The sequence below is a fragment of the Rutilus rutilus genome, assembly GCF_951802725.1.
Source record: "Rutilus rutilus genome assembly, chromosome: 9".
Taxonomy (NCBI): domain Eukaryota; kingdom Metazoa; phylum Chordata; class Actinopteri; order Cypriniformes; family Leuciscidae; genus Rutilus; species Rutilus rutilus.
In genome coordinates, this window is record NC_140223.1 from 8,572,972 (window position 1) to 8,593,344 (window position 20,373).

General features: G+C 35.9%; 2 protein-coding genes across 3 annotated transcripts in view; both read right to left on the bottom strand.

Moving 5' to 3' along the window:
* The window catches only part of actn4 (actinin, alpha 4), a 48,579-nt gene extending 38,180 nt beyond the window's left edge, over positions 1-10,399 (bottom strand). Inside the window, exon 1 of one of the 2 annotated variants that reach the window (XM_084418606.1) lies at positions 10,075-10,399. In XM_084418606.1, coding sequence (XP_084274732.1) covers positions 10,075-10,209 — 135 coding nt within the window. In that variant the 5' untranslated portion in view covers positions 10,210-10,399. The remainder of the gene's footprint in view (positions 1-10,074) is intronic. The other variant, XM_084418605.1, reaches the window with a different exon arrangement.
* A 2,493-nt stretch (positions 10,400-12,892) lies between these two features.
* Positions 12,893-20,373, bottom strand: part of LOC311296734 (calpain-9) — a 25,624-nt gene continuing 18,143 nt past the window's right edge. Inside the window, exons 12-20 of the mRNA XM_084418616.1 lie at positions 17,672-17,714; positions 17,483-17,557; positions 17,346-17,406; positions 17,039-17,103; positions 15,430-15,498; positions 14,538-14,616; positions 14,103-14,219; positions 13,345-13,403; positions 12,893-13,096 (exon numbers count right to left, since the gene is read on the bottom strand). Of these exons, the coding sequence (XP_084274742.1) occupies positions 13,070-13,096; positions 13,345-13,403; positions 14,103-14,219; positions 14,538-14,616; positions 15,430-15,498; positions 17,039-17,103; positions 17,346-17,406; positions 17,483-17,557; positions 17,672-17,714 (595 nt within the window). The 3' untranslated portion in view covers positions 12,893-13,069. The remainder of the gene's footprint in view (positions 13,097-13,344; positions 13,404-14,102; positions 14,220-14,537; positions 14,617-15,429; positions 15,499-17,038; positions 17,104-17,345; positions 17,407-17,482; positions 17,558-17,671; positions 17,715-20,373) is intronic.

A 20,373-nucleotide genomic window follows, 5' to 3' on the forward strand; every position in this document is an offset into this window, starting at 1 on the left:
TAAATGACGGTTTCGTACGGCTAATGTTTTCAAAACACTTACTCGCGTGCAATAGCTGATTCCTATTGAATGATGTTAGCCAATCATAACAGTGGCCATTTACTGTCAAGCCTTAAAGTCGCAGCCCCTTAAAAACGCATCATTCCATCAACATCGTTTTTCCATATATATATATATATATTGTTTTGGGGGGTTTTTTGTGCAAAAACCTTTATTAACATTATAAGTAATTTTTTGATCCTCTTTCAGGTCTCTTCCTGTTGTGAGCAAACAAGCCTTGACCAGAATAATGTGCAAAGTGGACCAGACATTGTGGCGATTGTCAAAATTTACAATACTAGCAAGACACAATCACAATAGATTATGACGCCCTCAGGGCCACAGCCCACCCGTTAAACAGCCACGCGGACAGGCTTTATTGGTGGTGGTGTGTCTTTTATGATGGGTCACATTACTATAAACGTACCCCTCACCCAACACTGTTTAAAAGACCCCCCCAGGATCCACCCATCCAAACAAAGGGTGCAGAATTAAAGGATCAAAACATCTGTGATACAACAACGTATAGTTCAGATGGTAAACTAGGTGAAGCCAGGCTGTAATCCTCTTAGAGGACAGTCTTTTGTCTGAGCCGCCGCACTTAAGAGCTTTTAGTGCTGAGGAGGACATCATACAGACAGTGAAAGTGTCCGGCACATCTCGTCATGGTGTGCGAACAACACAAACTGTACAAGAACATGCAGTAAATAAGATGATCGGACGGGACAAGGGGCAGGTGGGGGCACAGCGAATCCCTACAAAATATGACAATTTTATAAACACATAAAACAAAGAACAATCCAAAATTGAGAGCAAAGGAAGTTGTGACTATTACCATTTTTAACTTCATATGGGTATTTATTTGTGAGGTGTCACGTCATGCATCGAACAGTTAAGTGCAAGACTGCATACAAGAAAATACTCACATTTAAATGCATCAGTTTTTGCTTTACAGTAAAGAGAATTTGGGAAGGAAACAGTCATGAAACAAAACCGCAATGTCCTAAGGTAGGTTTCATTTCCTTAAAAAAAAAGAAAAAAAGAAGAAAAAAAAAAGTGCATAAAAACTATTATAGTTTTTACTAATATTTTGAATTAGGTTTCACTGTAATTTTAGTGTTTTTGTCATTTTTATTAGTAGTTTTTTTTTTAATATGTTCTATGGTTCTTATTCAATTTTATTTCAGTATAAGTTATTTTAGTACTTCAAGTAAAACCTAAAAAAGAAAATTCTGAAATGATGCCTTGGCACCTCGTTTAGTTTAATTTTCTTTTGAGTCACTGACTCACTATTTGAGTCCGTATCTAAATGTTTATTTTTTTTATGGTTTTAGTTTTAATGTTAAAACCCATTATCATCCATGGATCACAGATGTTTATCACGGATTATCACTCAACTCCCCACGGACTAAGTCACATGTGAATTCCCAAAGCAGGAGTGTGTGATTCAGCAGGTTGGTGAGGTTACAGAAGCCCTGACGTGGTGAACGGCCACAGTGAGTGACAGGGCAGGAATGACTCCTGGTTTCCCCACAAGTGAGCACTGGACAATGTGTGCTGGATCAGTTCCTGATGTTTCCACTTCCACAGATCCTCGAGGGACAGCGAGAGCTGAACACCAACTCTAACAACAGCTGTGTACAGCTACCGTACATCACGGACCAGTAACTGCTGGCACAGCCTCTCTGAGGCGACCGGCAAAGACATCATCATTCATTTACACATAACCATCACTAAGATAACCAGGATGTAAAACAGGAAGTAGATTGAACTTTAGTAGTTGTCATGCATCTGAACTAAAGCAGTTCCCACACTTTTTGACAAATGAATTCATGACTTTATTTGTGATTACTGATCAATTTTATAGACCCTTTCCAAACCTTAGAATTAATAGTTAAAAAAAGAAAAGAAAGTAAAATATCACCAATGTGACAAGAAGAGTCCTGCAATCTGAGTCTCAATGCTTTGTAAGAAATCAAGCTCCCTAAGGACGAGGATGAGGACGACATTGTTTTCCTTGTTTCCTACTTTTCCATACCTGGAAACCAGTGATTTTTTTCCAAGTGATCAATACAAGGAACTAGAATTTCAGCTCACTTATATAAAAATAAATTCAAAATGAATAGTTACAATTCTGATAAAACAAGATCTGTGAAAATGGTTTCTGAGAGAACAGCTGTTCCTTGAAATAAATGATTAATATCTCAAAATTAACGCAGAAAAAAACTAGTGCCTGTATTTTTGGTGTACTGGGAAACTCTTATTCTGTTTACATTAAACAGCACATCTGTGATCATACAATATTTAGTGATTCAACACATCAGCGTTCGTTAAGACTTCTGTATTGATCTAAGTAGATATGTTCAAGAGCAAACACTCGTATTCCTGAAAGTATTTCTCCGGCTGGGCGTGACTGAAGTAGGTCAGCTGACGCAACGCCTTATGTGACCTCATATTATAATGCCCTTATCTCAGTCCACTCCCACTCAGTGTTTTCACTGGGACACACCTGAACCTGGTCCAAACACTCACTATAACAAATCAATCCCAAACTGGATTACTGCACAGTAACCACAGCGCTTCAGTTCACGCCTCAATTATCCCAGCATGCTCTGACTCATGGTCAAGCTCTTCATTCAGAGAGTTCGTGGTCAGCACTCCATTCTGGGAAATGAAACATTCATTATCATAAACTACTTAGTGCCAGATATGAATACCTGCGAATAATGGAATTTGAGAAAAAGGGCCATAAAAATGTTTTGTTAACCCTTTAATAAACTACTGTTAAAATATATATAAGTTTAATGATTGCAATTAATTGGACATGCTTTGATTTCTAACATTTAAATCAGATAGACCAGCAATATTTAATCAGAAAAAATTTTAATTTGGTCAAAAAAATAAAATAAATGGATTTCATAAGGCCATGTGTCAGTGTATCTGTGTAATACGTTTCACCACACTCTGTTTTCTGGTTTAATGATAATCAAAAAGCATGTCTGATCAACTAAATTCAAAAAAACTTCACATTTCATAATTTATTACATTTTTAACGGTAATAGTGCCCTATGAAATGTTAGATTTTTTATTATTATTATTACTTCTACTTTGAGAAGTACATTCTACTGTATAATGGTAATATATTTCTGTCATATACTTAAACCAAACCTTTATTTTGGCGGGTTGTAGTGAGGACCTTTGAGTCACGGCAACCCAGAGAGGACAAATCCGTTTGACCTTTCAGAAAAATGCCATCGCCAAATTCAATTAATTTGCAAAGTGCAAACTCTTCAGTGCAACTCCTCGTGTGTAACAGAGTTACAGTGCATGGAAAAACACTTCAGGAACACAACACATGGCCAAGTGGGATTTGATTACGCACTTTTTTTGTTATGAACATGCATATGCAAGTACAAACAATGCAAGTACAAAGTATTATAACAAATAATTAGAGCAGACATTTTCTCAAGCCTAGTTTTAACAGGAACTCGCACGTATAGTACACGTTTATCACATGATTCTGCGCTGCGCATCTCGTTAGCTGACAACATGGTGTGAAACGCTTATATGGACAAAAATAAGTGAACCGCCTGTGCAGCGATGCTCTCGAGACCAAACCACAACCGAGAAACAGACACACGAAATATGCATGTGAAATATCAGTGAAAGAGCAAGTGTTAAACGACAAATACATAGAGTTACTAACAGTACACCATCTCAAGCCAGTGAGGTGGACATCAATCGCTTCTGAAGACACTCTGCATTTCCTTCATGAAGTCTACAGGATTCTCCAATTAATAACTGCTGTAGTTTTGTGTCAGCTTCACTAATGCAACATTTGCATATGCAGTAATAACAAAAAAAGAGTATTTTATTTTTCATGGATACACAATGGATACCTTCTGTAATCTACAATCCTGCTTCACTAAACATCACATCCGTTTCAAAGGCTAGCGCGCTGCTTAATACATGTAATAATTTTCATGATTTATCACAATTTATTTTTCTTAGATAATTCATGTGGTTCAGATAGCATAATATTTTGAGTTTCTATTTATTAACTAACTACGTAATTGTATTACATGAAGTTTTTTATTTGAATGAACTCAAAATTAAGGCAAAATTTAAGTTAAACCAACCATATTTTTTCCAGTGCTGCGTACATTTAAAGGCATCTTACAGTAACTGTTATGAAACGCTCTTACACAGGCAGCAAATCAAAAGTGCACTTCAAAACGATACAAACAGTTTAATATTAAGCTTACTTACTGCTAAGCTAACAACGCAATAGTGTAATGAGCCTAAAGTACACAAGATGCACAAATTGAGTCTTGCAGGGATGATGTATTTTTGTAGCACAACACACGTTTGTTGCAGTGCAAATTGGGATACAGATAAAACCCCCCTCAGTTAAAAAACACAATCGATGAGCTCAATCAAACTCAGTGACCGGACAGGACAGCGGCCCTGAGGCAAGGCTATCATGATACCGCACACCAAATATAGAAATATGAAGAGGTGAACTGAACAAATCAGTCTCTTCCAGCTCTTCTTTGGACCCTGTGGACAGTCACATAGCTATCTAACGCAGGGGTTTTCAAACTGGGGTCCTGGGACCCCCAAAGGGCCTCAAGCGAGTGGAAACGTTTAGAGAAAAACTGTCAAAAATAAATAAATAAAAAAAGTACAAAAATAAATAACGATTAAAATAAGTAAATTAGATTAAAATAAATGAAAAAATATTTGATGAAAATAAATATTATTAGTTAATTATTAATCTATTGAATAGATTTAATTATATTAAAATATTATTCATACAAATTAAAACAGTATATTTAACAGTAACACTACTATAGTGAGTAGAAAGAATTGAATAATGTAACTTTACCAAATAGAAACTAATTTTTCATTTATAATTTTTTTACTGTATAAATTGAGTGTTTAATGTTTATTGAGGATAGATGCCTTTATAAATGTAAGGGGTCCTAACGCAACAATGATTATATTGGGGGTCCATTGCATGTTAAAGATTGGAAACCCCTGCACTAACGTATTTACAATTAAACTCACATTTGAAACTTATTTAAACTGAAATGATTGACAAAAATGTGTGCAATTTAATTGCAACTTCTGTTTACACATTAACTCAAACCCAGGATCACATGACCATAAACAATAAAATGACTTCCTTGAAGTGACCATCGACTGGATCCAATAACGTATTACAATGAGTAGAGTGAAAAATATCAATATAAGATGTTGAATATTTCATGCAAAACTAAAATGTAGCAACACAAATATTCACTCCAAATACAAATGGACTATTTGACCTAATAATGTGTGTGTGTGTGCTATGTACTTATTTAACTTAACTTAGTTACATGACAATGCCAAACACTTTATCAATTTGAGTCAAGTTAAGCAAAAAAAAAAAAAAAACAACGTGGAAACAATTTTCACACAGAAATTGCTAGTTCATTTCACACATAATTACCAAGAAATGGCAAGCAACACGTTGAATTAAATGTGACATTTTGAAGCATAGAAAAACGTCCTTGTAAAACATGCTCCAATAATCAAACTTTGAAAGGTAATTTAGTGTATTTTTTGAATGAGCTGCAACCTTTGAAGAACACTTATGAAGGTTACCGTGTGGAAGAGTGAAAGGTAACCTCATAAGTGACTGTTTCTGGAACAGTTAACAAGCTGCCTGAGAAGTCAACCCTCTATTTAGATAGTAGACAACACGGCAACTGACTAGGGCTTGGAACGGAGCCAAAGTCTTGAACTTCTCAGAATGAATCCCACTGTTTTATAGAGGAACGAGGCCCCTGAACAGTAGCGTAGAGTCTCGGTCCAAGTACAGAACAGAAACACGATTACACTTGCAGTTGTGATCATTTCAGTTCTGTAACACTTTTAAAACAGACATAATGATAGAGAGAGAGACCTTTATACAGAGCCAAACTCGCTACCAAATCCACAGCACTCTTCAAACAGCAATCTTCCATTCAAGTCCTCATGACTCAAGGGGTTTTATTTGGCCAACGTTATTGGTTCTCTGAAATCCTTCTTTTTTTTTTTTACCCCTATCGGTGCTATAAAGCAATAAGCCACTCTAGGCTGTGCATTACAGTGAAGTTATTACATGTAAGAGATCTAAATACAACAGCCTAAAGTCCTTAACTGGGGTACAAATCCCTAAAACACACAGTCTCTGGTGGTTTATTATTGTCATGCCAACGTCAATGTAATGAAAGACAGCAATATTGAAATAGAGTTACCGTACATTTATTTATAATAATCAGAAAAAAAAAAAAGAGTCTGTTTACTGTTGGCAAGCAAGATGACAATTTGGTGGCAGTGTAGAATGCGGTTCATTCAATCAGAGTCAAAATCATCTGTTTATAATATACAACAGACATCCATCATAAACATCTGGAAGCGTTTGATGGGGTATGGGAGTGGAAAAGGCTACTGGAGATTGTTTAAAAGTACACAAAAGTTATGATGAATTGAAGGCCGATACATTTTGGCCGATACCGATAACCGATAATTTTGTATATTTGAAAGCCGATAACCGATATATTGGATGATAAATCTAAATCCAAAAATATGTTTATATAGTTTTTGGGAGTCAGATTACAAAAACAAAAGTCCCACCATTAAAATCCGAAGTCTCAAGCACACAATTATAATGTTCTCATAATCATTTTTTGTAGCCGATATGACAGACTTGCGCTGCACTTAACTGTATTTATGTATTTCAATCATATTTCAAGCAATTCAAAACCATCATGGTGAAGATCAGTGCGCATCTGAAGTGTCTCAGCTGAAGGAAATAATCCATTATTTATCGTCTTTTTATATATCGGCCAAATTTTCTTATCGGGCCGATAACGATAACATTAAAAATGAACATATCGGCCGATACCGATATGGCTGCCGACATATCGTGCATCCTTAATTTCAATCATATTTCAAGCAATTCAAAGCCATAATGTTGAACATTGCGCATCTGAAGTGTCCCAGCTGAAGGAAATAATCCATTATTTATCGGCCAAATGTTCCAATCGGGCCGATAACGATAACATTAAAAATGAACATATATCGGCCAATACTGATATATCGTGCATCCCTAGTAACATTTGCAATTTCACACACTAGTAGTAAGTCTGAGACTCCAAAACAACCTGTCTTTGCTGTCCTGTAGGATTACAGACATCTCTCTTATCAAACACATTTTGGCCGATACCGATAACCGATAATTTTGTATATTTGAAAGCCGATAACCGATATATTGGATGATAAATCTAAATCCCAAAATGTTTATGTAATTTTTGGGATCCAGATTACAAAAACAAAAGTCCCACCATTAAAATCCGATGTCTCAAGCACACAATTATAATGTTCTCATAATCATTTTTTGTAGCCGATATGACAGACTTGTGCTGCACATGTTGCACTTAACTGTATTTAGTTATTTCAATCATATTTCAAGCAATTCAAAACCATCATGGTGAACAGTGCGCATCTGAAGTGTCTCAGCTGAAGGAAATAATACATTATTTATCGGCTTTTTTATATATCGGTCAAATTTTCTTATCGGGCCGATAACGATAACATTAAAAATGAACATATATCGGCCGATACCGATATGGCTGCCGACATATCGTGCATCCCTAATTTCAATCATATTTCAAGCAATTCAAAGCCATAATGTTGAACATTGCGCATCTGAAGTGTCCCAGCTGAAGGAAATAATCCATTATTTATCGGCCAAATGTTCCAATCGGGCCGATAACGATAACATTAAAAATGAACATATATCGGCCAATACTGCTATATCGTGCATCCCTAGTAACATTTGCAATTTCACACACTAGTAGTAAGTCTAAAACTCCAAAACAACCTGTCTTTGCTGTCCTGTAGGATTACAGACATCTCTCTTATCAAACACTGCTGGATTTATATGTGCTTATCTACATAACAAGAACAAAGCCAGTTCAATCACTGCATCTTATTTGAATTCATATCTGCCCAAACAGGCTGTTGAGTGGAGGCTGAAACACTTCAATGGCCTTTTAGACAATTTGGGTGGAGCGGAGAGAAGCAAGTCTTAGCCGGTCACAGGGCGTTTGGCATTTGTCGGGGAGTAATTTCACGTCTGTCACGGATAAGGGGATGACTTCGGTATAATTCCACACGCCTTGTTTCGGTCAAGCGGAATAGGCAGCGGAGCATGGAGACCGTAATGAAACTCAGTGTGGGGTTTTTATAAAGGATGCGTTGGTTTGGTAATCACAAGAGAACTTCGGTCTGTGTGTAATATCCATCCACATAAACATGCAATAGAAATTCCAGAGCCAAGATGTCATTTTACGACCGGTGGGGAATCGAGATTGAAGTGACGTTCACTAAACTTCCAAGTGCAGAAACATGCAGACTTGTGAAAATCGTATTGAAGTGTGCACTTGTTGCACCAAAAGTTTGCCTAAACAATAACAGATAATCGGAGTGTGAAACTTGTTTGATAACAGTGATTATTTTCACAATTCTGCTCAGTGCCACTAACGGTGGAGAAACTACACACTTATTATAATTAAGCAAATTACGATAATAACCCCATTATATACTTTGGCATTTAAGATTTTAAAACAATATTACATTTTAGACACTGGAAACGGAAGGTCATGTTAAACCACAATGCAAGTTGGATTGCGGGATACAGTCTTCCATGCACATGCACAATAGTTGTAAGTTAACTGGGTGTTTATGCATACTATATAGGCTACTACAGTTCAGAGCAGCATGGTACAAGAAACAACAAGAAAAGTAATCAATTAGATCAAACCCGCTCTACAAAACTCTGCCTTGCAAAAAATGTGTCAGCCAACCAGATTTCTGTGTTTATGACTGTCAAAGAGATGTGACACCTATTTCACTGATATTTGACAGGGATTTTATGCATGATATTTATAGCAATAGACATTGACAATTTGGTGGTTTAAATTCATCTTATTTGCAGTAGTCAAATTGTACTATACTGTACTTGGACAGCCACTGTTTTCTAGATATCAGCCATTTGAAACAGTTTACAGAAATTTGGCCTCACAAGTGTAACAAAACAAGTAGAAAGGGGGAGGGGCGCAGAAGAATTCAGTCAATCTCCTCCTCCACTCGAGTTTCTCAAATAAATGCCCCAGTTATGAGTGCGTTCATACCTCTGGGGTCTGAAGGGCAGTGACTGTGTCTATATATATGTGATATATTTCTGTGTGCGTTTGCTTAAGGGGCTCCGGTGGGTTAATAATTGATTATTTGTCCAATCAAACTTTGACCAACTCTCTCTGAAAACCCAATCTGAAATCCTGTCTGTCACACACAAAACGGCAGATCAGTCAAGCCTGCCTTTGCCCCAAAAGACACACACACACACACACCCAAAAACGTCATTCAAATTCCTCACTATAATTCATGAGCATAAAACACTATCAATCTGATTTTACGTGGGGGAAGAAAAAAAAGAGAGAACTAAATATATAAACGCGCCTGTTAGCTTAATTTTTTCTTCCTCTTCTTTTTAAGCTTATCTTTCCTCTCCAGAACAGCAGATAAACTCCAGAAACAGCATTTCGGCAGCTATTTTAAGCTCCTGTACTGTGATATCTACCGCTACTGCCATTTTAAATCCGGATGTCTGGCTGTAACTAGGAGTCTAAATGTCGCTTTGAGAAAGAACAGAGTAGGGGGGGAAAAAGCAGCACTGGCGAATGAAACTCGCACTAGTAAAACAGGTTCAGCCGTTACAATGTATCACTCACGCACACACGCGCGCGCGCACGACTGAAACATTGTAACGCCGTAACATTCGAAACCCGCGAAACATTCTAACATTCGAAGCGACTTCTAAGCGCATATAAGAGCCGTCAAATGATAATAAGGCACATTATGCGTGACTAAAAAACGCACAAATATGCTCCTAACACAGGCCCCTGCGGCGGCCCCCGAGCTTTTCCCGTCAGAACCTCTTACCTTCCTCTGCTGTTTCTCCCAGGCCGGGTCCAGTAGTAGGTCCCGATCCCAATCGTTCTCCTGCTCCATGTATGTCTGCTGTTGACCGCTGGACGAATAATATGTTTGATTATTAGCAGCGTGATAATCTACCATGTCACAAACCCTAAGGGCACTGTAAAGACTCTTCCTAACCGACCAACGAGAAGGAATGAGACTGCACTACTTGCTCTCGAAGTCTTTGTTGCTCGGTGTGAAGTATCCGCTGCGTGGACTGACAGGATCCCCGCCGAAAGTGTGTTCCTCCACCCTTCCTTCTGACGAAAAATGGAGTAGGAGAGACGCGCCGCTCCCACTGAGGAGGAGGTAGTAGGCCCGAGAAACTCATGAATATTTAAATGACCCGTTTACTTATTCAGAAGAAATCCGACCTCAGCTCTACCCACGAACTGGGTGGGCTTCTGCGATTGGAGGATATCGCAGGGGGAAGTATTTTTAAGAATAGAAAATGTGAATTTGTGCATGTTATATGAAAATATTCACTGAGGAGTTCAGAACACGAAATCTAATCTAAGGTTTTCTGAAAGGATGAACTGCACTGTTTATTTTAAAATAAATAAATGACATGAGTTCTATTTATATATAATTATATCTAAATATTTTGGATTATCATATTTAGGATTTTCATATACATGTATATATACTTAATATATATATTCTATATAATTTATATAAGTATTTTAATGGAAATTCAAATATTACTTACATTATATAGATTTTATTGATATATAATTTGCTCATTTACATATTTTATATACATATATCAAATGTGTATGTATATGTATATATATATATATATATATATATATATATATATATATATATCAATTTAATACATGTATATAAATATGTGTTATTTATTATTTAAGTATTTAATGTAAATTAAAATATTACTTAGATTTTATAAATAGATTTTAGATAATGTGTATATAATTATAATGAAATATTTTGGATATTAATTATATTTAAAATGAATTGATATAATTTACATATTATATCTATATATATATATATATATATATATATATATATATATATATATAACGTGTATATATATATAATTTACATATATATATATACTGTATATAGCCTATATAACGTATATATATATATATATATATATATACACACATATATATACATTTTATACATGTATATAAATATGTATATTATATAATATAGGCTATTAAAATGTATTCAGATTGGGTTTTTACACACATTTTATACATGTATAATGTATATTATATATATTTAAGTATTTTAATGTAATTTAAAATATTACTCACATTGTATAAATATATTTTATATAAAATGTGTATATAACTATATCTATTATTATATTTAAATGTAATCAAAAGCAATGGGCTTAGAAAATGTCACTTTAAAGATACTTATTTTTGCCTTGTACATCAGTGTATCCTGTATCTTCTAACTTTACACAAACAGAAAGAGTGAATCTATTATTAATACACTTTCCACGAAACACTCACCAGCCGGTTGTGTTCTTCTTCATTTGAATTCCACTGTATACAGTTAGAATAACACATATTGTTTAAGGAAAAAAAACACATGAATGTGTATGACTTGAATTTATTGTAGTTAAACTGGTCTGGTTCTCTGACAGCTATAAGCTGCTTAAACCGAACATTAAAATTTCATGGTGTCTGTCAAAGGGGACGTGAAGTGGGTCAACATCAGACAGACGAGCGCATCGACCATACGCTGTTGTTTACATTGTTTACAATACCCAAATCCTGAGTATTAAACTGCATCAAACTCATACACACCCCCAGTGACTGATACTGATCTTTATTTAGGTAATCTCTTCTATTATCTGTAATATCCGGGTACAAATCAGTTGCTTATTTGAATCATTTACTGTTTTGCAATTCAAAGCAGCAGCAGCAGCCGCGTGTCAGAAATCATAGCTGAGACATTTTACAGACCCAAAGCTCATGCAAGATTCCTGAACTGATCCCATCCACACATATTTCATTATCTGGAATGTTTCCCAGTCATGTGTGCTCTCAAAAGTGCTCACTGTAATAAATATAAACGGAACATGTGTCCAGAGCAAGAGGAACAACACATTTAAAGTTTCGTTTAAAGTCACCATGAAATCAAAATTGGCAATTTCTATTTTTTATGGAATATTGCAGTTTTATTATAAATGATTTATCTGTGAATAGCATTATTTTTTTTATTTAATCAGAATGCTAACTTCCCCTCGCTCTCACAGCAGCATCTCTTCTCTTCTCTGATGATGCGTTTACTGGCGTGAGGGCGGGGCAACCTGTCACTCACATGAGATCAACCAATAGCAAACCACAACCATCCAATCAAGCCCCGCCCTAAACTTGTTCTTGTTCGAGAAGCCGCTTCACTATAGAGAAGAAAAGACTATCGCGACTTCCGTTTCATGTCGACTTTAAAGCAACGAGATCTGATTAATATGTCAGAATATATCATATTTATTTTTTGTATCATTATTTTATATATTTATACTCATACATTTTTAATTTATTATTATTCCAATTCCAATTTATTTCAGAAGAACAATGTTGATCAATCAAACAATAAAACATTAAAATATAACAAACACTAATTATAAAACTTTAAATTATTATTATTATTATTAAATGTAATAACTTATTAAATAATACTACATTATTATTAACAAATAATAATAAAATAATAACGTTACTTTTAAAAAAATATATTATTATAGCCTATACTATTAAAAAAAATTACGCAAATTATTGTAGATTTTTTTTTTATTAAGCAAATTCATGAAGTGGCATCTGTCCACTAGAAGCAGTAAAATCAGGTTAATATTTGCAGGTTCTGTGCAGTGATATATACAGTAGTGTCCGCTGTATTGTCCAGTCCTGGAACGATCCATTTATCAAGAGCAGTTGAAGCAGATGTATGTTGTTTTCCAGCCGCTGGTCTGGAATCAGTTGTACATGGTCATGTGCAGAAACTACAAATCAAGAGGAAGAGCGAAAGAAACGAACACAGAAATATTCAGTTGGCGCACAGTAAATAAATCACATTTTTCACAAGACAAGAAATTCACGTCTGACTCACGTAATAACTGTCAGTCACGTTGCAGAAAGACGGTTAAGAAGAATTAGGACGCTTGGATCTGACAGGTCGCAGATCAGAGAGCATGAAATATTGAATGTGTGTGTGAGATGCTCAACGCTCTCATGCGTTTCATGTTTTTACCTGTCTGCAGTTCACTGAAATCATTCCCATTCCCGTCATATCAAAGGACTGAAACTTGCCTGAAGACAAACACACACACACAAACAACAGTGACACTTTTAAGTGTGGCTTAATACTTAAGTGAAGTCCAAATACTTTTTAGGGCCTTCTAAACAGCATATGTGACCCTGGATCACAAAACCAGTCACAAGTCGCACGGGTATATTTGTGGCGATAGCCAACAATACACCCTTTGGGTCAAAATTATAGATTTTTCTTTTATGCCAAAAATCATTAGGATATTAAGTAAAGATCATGTCCCATGAAGATATTTAGTAAATTTCCTACCGTAAATATATAAAACATTTATTTTTGTGAGTGAATGCAGCACAATCGCGAACATAAATGGACTTTAAAGGAGATTTTCTCAATGTTTCGATTTTTTTGCACCCTCAGATTCCAGATATTGTCCTATCCTAACAAACCATACATCAATGGACAGCTTATTTATTCAGCTTTCATATGATGTATAAATCTCAATTTCAAAAAATGTACCCCTGTGACTGGCTTTGTGGTCCAGGGTCACATATTTACTATTTTACCATTAAAACCATGCAAACTTCTTTTTCTGAAATGTTATGCATGAAAAATATACAATTTCTATTTTATATACATGATTTGATGTTGTTTCTTATGCAATGCCAAGTGTGTTCGAACAGCATTTGGACCACTTTGCAATAACTGTTCCAGTAGTTTGACTTTGACTGGTGTGTTCTTACGCATCATGCTGTCCAGTTTCAAGAGCAGGAAGAGGAATCCCGGGAAGCTGACGGTCATGTCTGGCTCTGTGTAGCGCAGGCCGATGAGCTGCAGTATGAACTCATCCACCTGTATGCCTAGACCAGAGCAGACGAGCACAGATCAACCTGATGACCAGCCCACACACTCCTCCTTCAACATTCCTCTCACAGATGAATGAACAGGTTTCTCTTCTGAAAGCTGGGTGTGTTACAGCCTGATGTGTGTGGGAAACCATTTCACTAATAGTGTCTGAGTAACAGAATGTGTGTGTTCATTCTCTATAAATGAACTGTTGCGTCAATGATTGCATTTGCATGTATAGGGTGTGTGTGTGTGTGTGTGTGCCTGCTCATACTTGCATTAATGTGCGTGTGCGTGTGAGTGTGTGAGTAAGTGTGTGTCATAGGTTTCACCTGCTGCTGACAGAGCGGGGGAGATTTCTTTGTAATCCAGCGATTGGTTCTTGTTTTTGTCAAATGTCATAAAAATACCCTACAAAACACACACACAGAAGGGTGAATAATCACGTAATCCAGTCTTTATTTGATCTAAAATGCAGTAATGAATATTAATCAATTCCAAAGCAGCAACGGTCGGGTTCCGGAAGTAAAAACTCCATTCATTTTCTCCATAAGGAAATTGATTTTGAATGATAACTTGTAAAGCTTTAAAGACAGATCTACTGTGAGCAACGAGGTTGTTAATCGATGGTATTTGCTTTAAAAAGTTGTAAAATAATCATGGAATTTGTGGTGAAAAACTACATTACCCATGATGATGGACAGACAATTCCACCAATCAGAGAGTCGAAAGATCACGTAAGCTCCGCCCACTCCACCCAAGATTGTATATTGTATCACTTTTAATTTGACTATCCTGTTTGCAATGCTTGGGATTGTAGTTCTTTGCCTCACTTAAGCTGTTAAGTTCATGTTCTTTGTACCTTGTGTTTGCTTCAAATCAAAGTTTGTAGTGTTGTGATTCACCTTTATAGCTAATCGGCCTGGTTCATGGTTTATTACGCTTTAATGAAGAATTGAAAAAAAATCCCTATGGGAGAAATGTATGGAAAAAAATAATTCCGGAACCAATGTCGCTAAAAAAGTGAGAGGGCACTAATGCACTCTATAGTTCATCCAAAATGAGGGTACATTTTTGTTAAATTGTCCGTTTTAGGTGATTTTTTTTTTTTTTTAATGTTCTTATGATGATGTCATTTGTCATGTGACATGAGAACACACTGCCTTCACCTCACCGTAATCAAACACTCCCTACACATTCATTAAAACAGGTAAATGTCCTCACCGTCCACTTCTGGAGTTTTTCCCACAATGCCTGGAACTCTGTCAAACTGAGTCGACCCATTCCTTGGCTCTGATTGGTGCGGTTAAGGTGACATTCCGATCTCCACCCAATCTTATGCATTCTTTTGAATTGCACCATAAAATACCTCACACACCCAGATGTGCCCGAGGCGAATGAGATAAGACCCGCGCTATGCTGAGAATGGAGTACTAACATATATATATATATACAGCAAACTATTCTTAGAAATAGAATGTGAAGCAAACTGTTGCATGACACACTATCGGTCAAAAGTTTAGCCAAGACTGCATTTATTTGATCAAAATATAGTAAAACAGTGGAATATTACTCTTCAGCCGGAACTAGACTCGCGTACGGCTGTCGACGGAAGCCAGTGGTTATAATTTATAAAGTTATGGATATTTTTCAAACAAAAACGCACCGCTTCGCTTCAGAAGGTCTTTATTAACCCCCTGGAGCCGTATGGATTACTTTTATGATGGATGGATGCACTTTTTTGGGCTTCAAAATCCAAGGTACCATTCACTCCCATTATAAACCTTGGAAGAGGCAGGATATTTATTAATATAACTCTTTTGTGTTAACTCTTTTAGATTGTGTTTGGCTGAAAGAAAAAAAGTCATGAACACCTGGGATGGCTTGAGGGTGAGTAAATTATGGGGTAATTTTCATTTTTGTGTGAACTATACCTTTAAAGGTATAGTGGAGGATTTTCTTTTTCCGGGTGGATCATCAAGACTATTGGTCCTCCTAGTTGTCAATCATTCTGGTGATATGTTTACGTAAGGCCGTCGTACGTGCTCGTCCCTAGGTAGTTTCACACTTTGTGGTGTATATGTGTGGTGAGCCGTTTATATACTGTCTATGGTGGTGAGCTACGGTTTCAGCCATTCATTGAAGCTCGCCGTTCTCACCGGGTTTTTTCAAAATGTCTGAGGGCATGTCGCAAGAGAAAAAGTGTCTACGAATTGTATGACAAGAAGAGAAAGGCCTCTGAAGAAAGAAACAAGACCAGAGTGTGTTTGGGAGAATATTCCACACGATGGCGTGCGCTAAAAGCACAGGTTGGGCTTCCCACTGATGCCTCAGTCGCGAAGTTTCTACTCGACAGGTAAAGTTTGGCATGCTATTTGGAGAAATCCATTTAAAATCACTGCTAGTAAAAGTTAATGTAAGCTATGATTAGCGATGCTAGCCCTGGCACAAGTCACGCACTAGGCTCGTGCATGCTCTCTCGTGCACACGTTTAATAGGCGTTCCCTCTCGGGAGCAGGTAGAGTGTTGCGCATGTGCATTTTTTCAAAAAGTGGAGAGGGCGGATCTTTTCTAAAATTCGGGAAAATCCTCCGCTATACCTTTAAGTTAAAGCACTAAAATGATTAACTGGAAATAACTAACTAAAACTGAAGTTAAGAAAGAACAATTAAACCGAAATAGCAATAAAAAAATAAAAAATAAAAAGACAAAAGAACATGATGAAATTATAAAAAATTAAACAAAAATTATCATGATAACTAAAAATATAAAAATTAAAAGTTAATTACAAATATGAATAAAGTAAAACAAGTGCACTCGATATAAAGGATACATCCATGAGCACCACAAAACTCTTGCATTGCTCCAAACTCAGTTTCTTCTCACTACCTGCGAAAACTGACCGGACAGAAAACGAGAAACAACATCAACAAACGCACTTCCTCACTGTTTAACGCATCACTTCCCATATGGTTTTCAGCTCGGCTTGCAGAACGAATGTAAAGAATTGCATTATAACGGCACTGGAGAGGAACGGTAAACATCACTTCTCCTGCTAAGGGTGTTTTGCATTGAAATGCAAATGTAGAAATAAAGAAGTAAGTGGATGAAAAGCACCGTTTGAATAAACATTTTCTCACCTCCCTTTGCAATGGCTTCAGTCAGCAGGTTCTGCAGATCCAGCGGCCTACAGTACGAGCCCTACAGACGACACATATCAACATACTGTACATGTGACATTAGATATGACAATACATGCACAAACGGACAGGTTTACCTTGACACAGTGTTTCAGGAAGAGAGCTTTGGCTTCGGTCATAGACGGCAGACCTGCGAGACGTGGAGACAGCGGCTGCACACACACACAAACGAATGTAAATAATTAAAAATGAGCAATTAAATGAACCCAGTGATCATAAATGATCAAAGCAGTGACTCTAGACACAGTAAATGTCTCCCGTTTTACCGGTGTAGGTGAGGTTGCATCTATTCCAGGTCTCACAGCAGCTCTGCAAACACACACACACACACACATTTAGGCTATGATGTAAATTTATACACTGTATATAATTTTTTTTTGTTTTTTCGAAGTTGTAAATAAAACCAAGATTATTGGAGTATGTTGAACAAGATTTTTTTTTTTTTTTTTTTAGTGTACGTTAAAACAAAGACTTTAAATTCATATTACATAAAAAAAAACAAGCGTTTCTCCCATGAGAAATGAAAATAGACAAAATTGAGTATAAGTATAAAATATAAAAGAGTATAGAGCGATAGCATTAATCATTGTTTTTGTGCTCTTACAAAAAATAAGTTTACTTCTAGTAATTTTATTAAGTTGAAGTATTTTATAATAAGTGTACTTAATGTAGTAAGTATACTAATATCAATGTACTTGTAAGTATACTTGTACTGTTTCAATACTTAGGACTAAATTGGCCCACTTTTTAATGTATAAATGTATACTTGTAAGTGTAGTATAAGAATAACAGTAGTAAACTTTGAGCTTTGAAAGTTTTTAATTTTTACTGCAACTATACTACAAGTAAAATTATAAGTACACGGATAGTTTACTAGTCAAATAGCATTTTTCTTTAGTTAATGAAAGTACACTTTGAAGTATACTTTCAGTAAACTGCTAGTTTAGTTGTTTTATACTGCGAGTATACTTGTAAGTTTTATTTAAGTGAACAACATCATACTTGTAGTTTACTATTTATATATTATTTTTGCACTTTAAGTATACCACTGTGTTCCTATTTAGGTATTCCTTTTTTATACTTGAAATATACCTTTAACTGTACTTTAACTCTTTCCATTTTAAAAACATTTTATTCTAGCTTCATGCATCCTTTTTATCAACACTTGGAAGTTTTTACTTCAGTGCAATTTTAAAGGGGTCATATAATGGTACATGCACTTTTACAAGTTGATTGTACTGAAATGTGTGTTGGCAGTGCCTGTACACAACCATCATAAAATGATAAAAATCCATCCAGTGTTTTTTTTTTATCTCCTTATATGTTTTCCCAAAATCAAAGACGCTGCTGTCACAAAATCGACGCCCCTCCCACGATTGTTGATTGACAGCAGCGTTTCAACACAGACCCGCCCTCGCTCGTGAACGAGCTGTCAATCATGGTCCGCGCGGACCGGTCATTGTTGATACGCTGGAGCACTGTCTATGAGCAGAATGACGTCTAAGAGATTGTGGTGTTCTGTTCTCGGGTGTAATAAGGAACACAGCAGTCATTTTGACGAACTGCTGAAGACGCAGTGGCTGAGTTTGTTTACGAAGGGAATATTCCCCACGATCAACGTCAATGCTTTCATGTTTGCGCGAATCATTTCACACACCAGACTGCTTTACAAACGAGGGTCAGTAATGTTATAAAGCTGGTTTTGCTAAGAAGCTGCTCCTGAAAAAAGGATCGGTACCAACTATTCGTGTTCCTGCTGCACCTCCAGAAGAAGAAGTGAGTGTAACGTTTTATTAACCTTTATATTAATATTTATATTAATCTTTGCAAATCGCTTGCTGCACGCTTTACGATGAATGCGGCTGTTTACACTCAGGGTACATTACGGCATGTTTTCTATGTACTACGTTCTCAATATAATTCATAATCCCACGTTTATAATGAACAACGCGTTATGGTTATTGTGTTACAAACGGTATACGCACAGAACAGAGGGGCGGGGTGAGCAAAGCTCATTATCATTTAAAGACACATGCACTTAAACGGCGTGCTGAAAACAGAGCTGTTTTTGACCAGGTAAAATGAGTGTTTTCTTACAATACTAATGAGAATTTTTAATTAAAGTATATTACAAACTTTTAATTTAGACCAGAGTTCACCAATCTCGGTCCTGGAGGGCTGCTGTCCTGCAGAGTTTAGCTCCAACCCCAATTAAACACACCTGAACCAGCTAATCAAGGTCTCACTAGGCATACTAGAAACTTTCAAACAGGTGTGTTGGAGCTGGTTGGAGCTAAACTCTGCAGGACAGCGGCCCTCCAGGACCGAGATTGGTGAACCCTGATTTAGACACTAAAGAATCATATTAGCTTGTACAAAAATGGCATTATATGACCCCTTTAAGTATATTAAAAAGTAGACTGAAAGTACACTTGTTTTAGTTTAAAAGAAGTATACTAATAGCAGACTTGAATAAACTTCTTTTTCGTAAGGATAACTAAAACTTTTAAGCTATTAAAAATTATTTTCGTTGATGGAAATAAGGCTGAAATAATACAATTAAATATTAGACAAAAAAAAACTTACACTTAACTCAAACAAAAATTATAAATGCTGCCTTGGCAAATAACTAAAGTAAAATAAGTGGAAGTACTAAAATTACTCAAACTAAAATACATTAGAGATTAAAAACTAATAAACAGTAAAAAGCACATTGCAAAATGACTAAAACTTAAACTAAAATTAAAATAAAGTGAAAATATAAAATAAAATCTATCTATCTATCTATCTATCTATCTATCTATCTATCTCTCTCTCTCTCTATATATATATATATATATATATATATATATATATATATATATATATATATATATATGAAGAGGTCAGATGCAAAAGCCTCTAAGTGCCATCTGCAATTTTCTTCTAGAATGACCATTTTTATAAAGCTTGTATATTTAAGTTCAGT